Here is a 10,410-nt window from a genome sequence, read left to right as displayed (position 1 = left end):
CAGTCCCAAGGCCTTGCCGGGCCACATCCAGCCCGCGGGCCGCAGGTTGCCTACCCCTGATCTAACAAATGGGTAATTTTATCAAAAGAGAGAGAGAGAGAGAGAGATTAGATTTGTCTGGCATGACTTCTTTCTCTGAAACTGACTTTTTGTGATTATGGAATTGTCTTCTAGATGTTCACAGACTCTCTGTTTAATGATCTGCTCTAGAATCTTTCCTGCTCTAAAGTGGTATCTCTTATATAAAATAGCAAAATTAAGATTTGCATTGCTTTGGATTTTATTTAATTATTTTGGAATATTTTCAAGTCATGGATGGTTGAATCTGTGGATGCAGAATCCTTGGGTATGGAGGGCTGACTGTACTTCCTTTCTCATACTGTCAGCCTTCCATATCTACAGGTTTTGTATAAGGGACACCATTTTTCTATACCGTTGTATTTAATGGGACTTGAACATCTATGGTTTTGGTATCTACGGTGGGTCCTGCAACCAAACCCCAGTGGATACCAAAGACCCACTATATCTGAAATGTCTCAGGGTGTTCTCCAAAAGTAGTGAAATGGGTTTAGCTCAGCTTGGCCCTTGTTGGGGGCAGTAGTATCATTTTTGTGGGTGTCAAAACTACAAAATTCACTAGAACATGAGAAATCATCATATATACTAATAGAAGCATGTACCAGGTATCTATCTTAGGTAGCCAAAACAGCACTGTCCAGTCATCTGCACACAAAAGAGAGGCATTGTCAGGAAAAGTACAAAAAATAAATACCTGGGAAAACCTCTAAGGAGTAGGAAGGCCTCCTAACTGCCCAATGAAAACTGAGCATGCACAGTGGACTCAGAATGTTGATTGACTATTCAAGAGGAATTAAGTACATTTGTGAAGAAGCATGAAATGGAGTATCTTTGGGAAAAAAGATAGGTTCAGAGCAGAATGTTCCACACTCCAACTTTTTGTATTACAAATTCATTCTCCAAGTGCCTTTCTCTGTGTAGTCGAAATGGCATGATGCTTGTCTACAATGCTGCAAGAGACTGCAAAAACAACTTTTGAGGCTGAAGTGGGGCTTCAGGCCACATGATGGCCATGCCTGGGATAGAGTGGTTGCTAAACAGCAGCATTCCATGTGACAACATTTAGTTGTAGGCTTCATTTCAAAGTTTGCAGTTTGGGAGTACTCCTGGATACATCTCTACAATTATCATCTCAAGTAGATGCGATGGCCAGGAGTGCCTGGTACCAGCTTCGGCTGATACGCCAACTGCGTCCCTGTCTGGATCGAAAGGACCTTGAAACTGTAGTACACGCACTGGTAACCTCTCGCTTGGATTTCTGTAATGTGCTCTACATGGGGCTACCTTTGTACCAGGTTCGGAAGCTTCAGTTAGTCCAGAACGCCACAGCCAGATTGTCACGAGCACCCGAAGATCGGACCATATAACACCAATATTAAAATCTCTCCACTGGCTGCCTATTAGCTTCCGGGCGCAATACAAAGTGTTGGTCATTACCTTTAAAGTCCTACATGGCTTGGGCCCGAGTTACTTGAGGGAGCGCCTCTCCCTACATAATCCCCCCCCCGCACCCTCAGAACATCTGGGACATATTTGCTTGAATACCCCAGGGTAAAATTAGTAAAAACTTATCAGCTCCAGCTCTGCACTCCCTGAAAAGGTCCGGCTGTGTTCCACCCTGGAAGCCTTCAAGAAAGCTTTGAAAACACATCTTTTTCAAATAGCATACCCCCCTGATTCTCTTTAGAGATAGAACTCCCTAATTAAGTACCGGATACCCAACCTTAACCGATTGCTTTTAAATTGATCTGTATTTGATTTGAGACTTTTTATTGAATTGTGTAATATTGTTGATGTAATTGATGTTATATTGTATTGTTTGATTATTGTACTGCTTTGTATTGCACTGCATGATACTGTGAACTGCTTTGATCAGAAGGAAAAGCGGTATACAAATAAAAAAAGTTATTATTTATTATTCAGTTGTAAAAAAAACCTAACATGAGAGTAGTGAGAAAAATAAACAAAAGCAAAACAAAAGAAAACCACTGCAGGCCTCCTAGATGTGCTTCAAAGGTGCACCACCACTAGTTTCAAAGGCAGTTTGGTATTTGCCTTATAACCTCTCCTGGGTCCCACTATAATAGTTTAAGTAACGAACATTAAAAGGAGAACACCAAATGCCAACTTAAATAGTTAATAAATGGGAAAGTTTAAAGATACATAAACATGCTGCATGGTAACTGTAATGACAGAAAATGTTGAAATAAATGTCACTCAGCACTCATAAAGATTTCCAAATAAATATGGTATGGGAAAAGAAAAGGAATGCAACAGAACCTTTAAAATGTGCTTCATAAGATTTGTGCGAGATTGGGGGCCAATACAATGCAGGAGTGGAAACAAATCTTCTTTCCACAGAAGTCATTATGATTCTCCCCTAATGGGAATGATGGATTTATAACCTTCCGATATAGGTTGCAGTTCTTGCACCAGCATCTTCTAGTTGTGCTGTGGATGATAAAGAATAGATTAAAAGTAGATTTGATCTCCTCAGAAAGTATAGTGGCAATGCAATATTCCCCAACATTAGTAAAAGCACACTCTTTCATTACAGTGAAACACAGGATTTTAAGAATGTTAAATAGAATGAAAATGTTCTGCTTATTTGATATATTCAAAAGGAAATCAGCAGAAAAAAAAGATGGCTTATCCCAGGTCAGAGCCTCTAGTCCTGTATTGTCATGAACAGAGTTTAGGGAAATTAGTTTATTGGATAGAAACTCCTAAAATCACACAGGTTGGAGGGATTCTGGAACTTGTAGTTCAAAACAATAACTTGCCTGTCAGGGCGTCACCACAATAAAACGCAAAGCCGCATGTGGAAGAAAGGCCACAACTTTATTAATGCAAGCATCAGCAAAAGGTAGGGCTGGCCAAAAGCATGAGTTCTGGATCATCTTACAACCCGCCGTTGTAGGATAAATGGCATGTCATATAAAGCAAGGCATCGGGATGAGCTAGGAGCTAGATTAATGCCCTCTCGTATTCATGCAACCCGCAGATTGTATTTAACTAAAGCCCCTAGTCACCGGGAAGCAGTGTCACGTTATGGCCCCCATAATGACCACAATGTATGCCCTCATCACTCCCGTGTCCCATAGGGACTCTTCTAGACCATGCCTACCCAATCCAGAACCTCTGCTGCCACCACAAAGGCCATTCCGAAGGAACGCCATTGCCAACCCTACCCCGAACACAACACCAACCGGGTTCAGAGAAGCTGAAAGTGAAAGAACTGAACAATGTGCAAAACAGCAAACAAAATAGTACAAAGATCCAGTGATCAAACATGCCATGAGAAAGGTAAGGGATAGGAGCACCCACACGAACCAGGTGAACCAATCACAGCTCAAGCTGTGCAGGAAGGCAGAGCAAGGAATCTGCGAGGCCAGAGATTTGGGAAGGGTTAAAGGGCAGGAACACCTAGCATGAGGACCTCTGCAAGAGGCACAAAGGTGATCAAATTTGCACTGCATGTGAGAACACTTGCCAACATTGAAATCTCGGCAAATAAGGTCTGGACTATCAGAAGGCGCAGAGCAAGTGGAAGATGCAGGCGGCACAACCTGCGTTCCAACTTCCAATAGCCAGATTTCGGAATGAAGGTGATCCCATTGCTCTCTAGAATTCTGGGAAGCATGCTGGCAGAACACCATATCGTAAGCGATGGCTGCTGCCTTGCCGGCGAACTCTCTGGCCTTAAGGACATGCAGCAAATGGCTGTCGAGCTGCCAAGCCTGTACAGGGAAGGCCATGGAAACCACAGCCCTAAAAACGGTGAAACCTTCTAGCCAATTGTCAAAATTGCGATCAACTGGAGGGGAAAAGGGGGTCTTCTTTTTTCCCTTGGACAAGGTAACCGCCAAAGCTGCTTGACCTGTCAGAGGAACCAAACCAAAGACATCAACGAAACAGCCTCTGAGAATCAGTTTCCTGGTTTTGCGGGGTAGATGAGAGCCAGGAGGGCGCTCTCCAGGTGCGCAAACTGGAAACCGTTGTGCTTCCAGTACCTCCTACAATGTCTCCATTCCAGTGTATAACAACAGCTGGGGGGGGGGACTTCCAGATGCAGCTCCATCTCCCTGATCACTGGTTGGCTGTGTGAGTATGTCCTGGCTTGTTGGAACTGCTCTTGAATATTGAGGGAAAAAGGAGCCCCATCAGCCGATCCGTGGGTCAGGGTAGGGTTGCCAGATATCCCATATTGAAAGTGATCTCTCTTGTTTGAGGGCCAGGACATTTGTCACTTATAAGGTGATCAGGTGTCGCTTATTATAAGCTGTGTCCCCTATTTGAAGATTGGACATTGTTAGCAAACTCTATATCCCTCTGGCTGGAATGTGGAGTTTCACATTTTCATATTTTGATATCTAGAGTCAGGTATGTTTTTAAGAGGTCACAATGTTCTTTGAAACACTAGGAGGTATCACATGCTGGATTGAAGATTTGTGGAAGACCTAGACAGCACTAAATAAAGGCTGATTGGGTTTGCTGATCACTCAATCCTCCCCCACGCTTAGGGCTGACGAGTGGGGTATAAATACGGCAAATAAATAAATAAATAAATAAATTAGATGCAAGTTGTTTCTATCCCAACGTGGAACTTTCTGTATGCAAAACTAGGACTTTACCTCTGAAGTATAGCCCTTCCCATAAATATCCTTACTTCTCAAGACCACTAGTCTTTTAACCAGTAGAATTCAGTTCTCAGTGTTTTAGGAGTGTATTATGCAAACCAGCAAAAAGAAGCTAGGCCAAGGCAAGTCAAGTTGTTGGACATACAAGCAGGTGAAAGAAATCACACCTCATGCCAGGAAGGGGGGCAATTACTGAAGGTGAACTAGTCCAACATTTCCAGCATGAACAGGCAATTAAATGACTTAAAATATACAGTGAGCCCTCAGTATCCACAGATTCTTTATCCATGGAGTCACTCATCAAGGCTTGAATATATTTTAAAAATATATACATTTGAAATAGCAAATCTTTATTTTGCCATTTTATATAAAGGAAACTATTTTACTATGCCATTGCATTTCATGGGACTTGAGCATAAACAAATTTTGGTATTCATAGGGGGTCCTGCAAACAAACCCCAGTGGATTCCAAGGGCCCACTGTAATTTCATTCTTCCCTAGAAATGTGAGACTAACTGCAATGAGTCCAAGGGACATTTTCTGTCCCAATGGCCACAAAATCTAGTACATTATGGAATATCATACACATATTGATTTATGTATTTGGTGGACAAAGCCTTTAAAATAGTCCCCTGCCTTAACTAGTTCCCTGTATTAACTGTCAAAAAGAGCAAAGAGAGAAGGATGTACAGTCAGCCCTTCATATCCAGGAATTTTCCATTTTGTAACTCGTACAGATGACAAAAAATGCAGAACCTCATCTCATCTTTCCCAATGGTGGCTGGATGTGTGCACAGCTGCACTGGCATGGGGAATACAGACCAGGGTCATGCACAGATGCTCCAATCTGAGGATGGAAAGCCTGTGGTTGAGGAGGGCCAAAAAGTTTTTTTCTTCCTGCCCAGAATTTCATATGTCTATTCTATATGCAGGCTTCCTAATGGGAAGTTTTTTCCACATTAGGTGGAGTGTGTTTATGTGTATTTTTTTTTTAAGTGTACATATATGTAGCCATTCACATGCTTTAAATGTATGCATGGGTTGCTGAGTATTTTATTTCCCACAATGTGCTGGAGCTTTACAAAATGGGTGGATTTTGTAAGCAAGGAGCATTTTCTCTAGCAAAAAAAAGGTTGGTGAAATGGATACTGTCCACGAGCATTTCAGGGCCAGTGATTTTTCCCTCCCCTCCGTCCCAATAGCAGAAGCAAGAAAGACAATAAAGTTCAGCCGGATCACAAAAGGATGTAGTTTGCCTAGATTCCACTGGAGAAGGCAAGTGGATCCTTTGAGAGAGGAGTGAAGAAACTCTCAAACCCCAAAGGACTGCTCCTTATAGGCAAACTTCTAGGACTGTATGCCAGCAGCAGGGTGAACTGCCACAAAAAGTGCCCAAATGAGGCATGGGGTGGATTTTACCACTACACAAACTCCCACATCTGCTTCAAGTTGGAATTGGAGCCTGTCTATGCTGGCAAAATAACACAACTTTTCATTCTCGCCTCTCTTGTACACATATCGCGCACAAACACACACCATGCATACAACACAACACAGATGGCTTCCATTCAACAGTCATCTGGCATGGTCGGCATCAGAACGGGGGTAAAGAGCCTTTAAATAAATTTTAAAACATACGTCTTAGTATTTCAGATCTTCTGGGAAGATCAGAGAGCCCTCCATTTCTGCACCAAGGTGGGCTATAGAGGGGCATCCTGCTGACCACCCGATGTTTTCAGTGTTAGCACTAGTATTTCACTTTGAGGTCAGAACAAGTGCCCAGCCATGCCATCATTACTGGCTGATTCATTCTGAATCAAATGGTGGGCCAGACAAGCAGATGTGCTGAGTGGCTCACAGGATGCCCTGGCAGACATGCAGCACGAAATGGAGGGCTAAGTAATGGGGGGAGATTGGGGAAAGTCCAAGCCCAGGATACTTGGATGCTCCCCAGAGTAACTTGACTGTGTAGACAAGCCCCTAATCTCCACATCCTAGCCACCGGTCTCTCTGCAAAAGGGAAGATACTGGATAGCTACGACGGGCTGGAGGCTGTCAGAATTTGTTCCTTACTCTTTCACTTGGTGCACATCAAGAGACAAGACATGAACAAACTGGAAACTCATGACGAGCAAAGTTAACATAAGTGGAAATAGTAAACTAACTGTGCTGAGCCCAAATTTTCCTAGGTAGCTAGTACAGAAAGGGATTGAAGTAACAGTAGTTTACTCAATCCATTTTTGTTTGTTTGCATGGAGGTGATTCAATTTAGTGTAGGCCTCCATAGATTTTCTAGATAATGTTAATAAAAAATTTTTCCTTATATTTGAAGAATGAGGAATATGTAATTGTAAACTCTGGGGATTGCATTCACAGCATTTATAGTTGATTAAATAACTAGCATAGTATAGGTCATTGGCTAATTGTGTGCCTCTCTGCCCGTGAGTGAATGAAATGAAAAGTTATTTTTATTTGCACCATAAGAAAAGACACTAGACCCATGAGAATTCAAACCCCCACTGAATTAAATCTTTTCATCTTTTAACATGCGCATCATTTGCCTAATATTTAGTCTGATAGTATTACAAATACAGTGGTGCCTCGGGTTACAAATTAATTCGTAACGAGGGGCCGCTTTCGTACCCGAAAAGCCTTCGTAAGCCGAATTGGCCATAAGGCGCTAATGGGGAAAAGCTGGCGATTCCGTGCGAAAAAGCCGAAAAAGCACCAAAAGTTTTTTTTTCGTAACCCGAAAAAACATTCTGAACCCGAACAATAATTCCCTAATGGGATTTTTTTCGTACACCGAAAATTTCGTAACCTGGGTATTTTCGTATCCCGAGGTACCCTGTAATACTGTAAGAAATACCACCCAAAATCCACAAAACAGTGATACTTTTTTGAACAACCAAAATGCACAATATAAACATAGCAGGCTTTTGAAGCTCCACTGGGCTTCGTTGTCAAGCAAAGAGTTTAAAATTCATACAGAGTGTGGTGAAAAGGGGCATTGCACAGGGATGTAAAAAATATATCAGGAGGTATAGCCTTCATTTTGTCAAGATGTTGTGGGTTCCTGAGTTCAAATGGTGGAGGGGGTATTCATGCAGATAGGCCCCTCTCTTTCTGGCCTTGTGGCTTGCTGGGAGATTCTTGAAGTCCAGAAATAATGTTAAATCTATTAGCAGACAATAGCCACTGCCTTTTGAGATCCAGTTTGTCCTTGAATAATACTGGTTTCCTGATTACCTATAGAGATCCAGCCTCTCAAGAACACTCAAACCTTGGGTTACCATTTAATAAAAATTGTTTCACATCAACATCAACAAATCTCATAGAAAACTTAGATTTCAACAGGTGTTCCATGCACACATGGCTGCCCACAAAATAAACGTATACCTCCCATTCTAATTTTAGCTTCCATAGCTGGCTAGCTAGATGACATCAGTGTCCCATATCTTGAAGCTGAGTATAACATAAAAAATAGCAAGTACTACTATAGAAATATAAAAAAATAATTATACATGAGTGGTATATAGATGTGATATATGCTGTAATCGGTATATCTTTTGATTTTAATAAAAAAATAGCAAGTACCACACTTTGTTCTGCTTGAAGTATTACACACACACACCTCTCACAAATACTGCTTCCTGGGACTACATTGGGCAGAAGGAATGGCACCTAATTCATCCCTATCTAATAGTATCCTTTCTCTCTTCAGCACTTTTTTAATAAACACACATTGTAATAGCTTCCGTCCATACTTGTAAAAGTCCTTGTGTGCTGCAATCTTTGGAGAGTTTCCATGAAACTCATAGGACATCTGCTGGTGAAACAGTGACAATAATATATGGATACTGTTCTATACAGGTTTTCAGAGGGCTTAAAAACAAAGTTCCTAGTCTTTATTGTTCTTAAAGAGAACTAAAACGTGTGTAGCATAATTAGTTTACAATCTTTTTAATATCTATATTTTGGTGATACTTATATGCTAGAACACACACATGCAGTACGGCTGGGGACACTACCAATTCCATACTTATGATGCCACCAACATTCATGGCAAGTCAAGGCAACATAGATCCTCCAACATGGTTTGTGACTTCCTAGAGGACCTTTTCAATTGCCACTCCAAAAAATCTGGAATGACCTGCCGAGGAGATCCACCAGAATCACATCTCTTGATGCATTCAAAAAAGGCAATAAAATGGATCTCTTCCAGTGGGCCTTCCCAGACTGACCACCTAACAGACAGATTTAACCCCGCCGACGGAACCGGTACCCAAACCACCCCCCCCCCCCCCCAATACTGCGACTCTGGTTTTGTATAGTTTTTAAGTAATGTTATTATTGATGGTATGGTTTTATTGCTCTAATTGTTTCATTTTCATTAGTGAGGGATGGGGGTTTGAGGGTGGGGAGATTATAGGGAATGTTTTCACTTTTGCCTATGTTCTTGTCTTATTTTACTGTTACTCCGCCTTGATCCTGAAAAGGGACAGCGGGATACAATAAATAAATAAAATTTATTTTTATTAAAGTATTATTATTATTGTATAATTATCATTATTATATTTCAAAATAAATTAGGGTCCCCAAGTGAATTGGTAAGTCATGTGGCTGAGCAATATGAACTGATTTACAGGGTGTGTCATTTGCAAAATTATTAAGGCAAAGAACTGTGAAAACTACCATATTTTAAGCAGCGATATCTTTTTCGTTGATGTACTGAATTTAGGGGATGGGGGGGAAACGCCTAAATCAATAAACAAAATATTTTGGTATGTGCAGTATGATTATTATCCTACACAATATAAACTCAACCAGACCCTGCTCAACTTTCTCTATGATTCACTATCAACTGAGCTCTGTGTTTCACACAACAGATGGCCTATCTGCTCAACACGCATTGATAATCAGATTATATATCCCAGTTCCCATAAAGCTTTTGTTGGTCACCTTGAGGTAATCGCCAGCCACTCAGTCTCCTACTTCATCACAGGATGTATAATAAAATAGAGATAAGAATGGGGAAAAGTTACAGAAGTGATAGAATTAGCGCTCACATATACGTATAGCTGTAAAAAAAAAAAAGCACATAAAGCATGCGTGCATTCTAATGGCCCTTTTGGATGTTACTGAGTTACAATCATGTAGATAGTTGCTTGGGAATAAGTTTCCACTGAACTTGGAGAGGGTACATCTGAACAGATATGATTGCACTGTTAATGAAGGACTGCTGCTCTATAGAGGGAAAAACTCGAATGTCCTCCATGTCTCTCTGTATATGTGTGCATTAAGTTTAGTGCATGAGGCTTGGGGAACAGAAACGGGGCGGAATGGAAACAGGATGGAATGGGAAAAAATGACATTAGCGCATGGGAGAACACGCTGATGCGGGGAATCCCAATCCATTCCCCATCTATCCCACAGCAGCGGATTTGAAGAACGCTTCTGAACATTCTCAAAATCGGCTGCTGGGGACATATAGGTAACTGATTGGGGACACCCACAGCATTGGCAGCATTTTCCCATGGCAAATATGCATTTCCCCTTCCGCTCCATTTCCCATTCCCTTCCCTTCCGTTCCGTTCTGCCCCCATTCCCATTCCCCAAGCCCCGTGTGATAAACGTACATCACTCTCACACTGACATGCAAACACACAATCTATTTCCCTCCCAAAGGTAC

The 10,410-nt window shown here is 41.6% G+C and overlaps 1 protein-coding gene across 1 annotated transcript in view; it reads right to left on the bottom strand.

The window, feature by feature from the left end:
• LOC121926383 (mucin-5AC-like) overlaps positions 1–10,410 on the bottom strand; it is a 184,857-nt gene that overhangs the window by 174,359 nt on the left and 88 nt on the right. The window contains 1 exon segment of the mRNA XM_042459323.1: positions 3,572–3,958. Within this exon segment, the coding sequence (XP_042315257.1) occupies positions 3,572–3,958 (387 nt within the window).

This window comes from Sceloporus undulatus, chromosome 1 (genome assembly GCF_019175285.1).
Source record: "Sceloporus undulatus isolate JIND9_A2432 ecotype Alabama chromosome 1, SceUnd_v1.1, whole genome shotgun sequence".
Classification (NCBI taxonomy): domain Eukaryota; kingdom Metazoa; phylum Chordata; class Lepidosauria; order Squamata; family Phrynosomatidae; genus Sceloporus; species Sceloporus undulatus.
The sequence above is the reverse complement of the archived record's forward strand: the minus strand, read 5'-3'. Positions and strand labels throughout refer to the sequence as shown.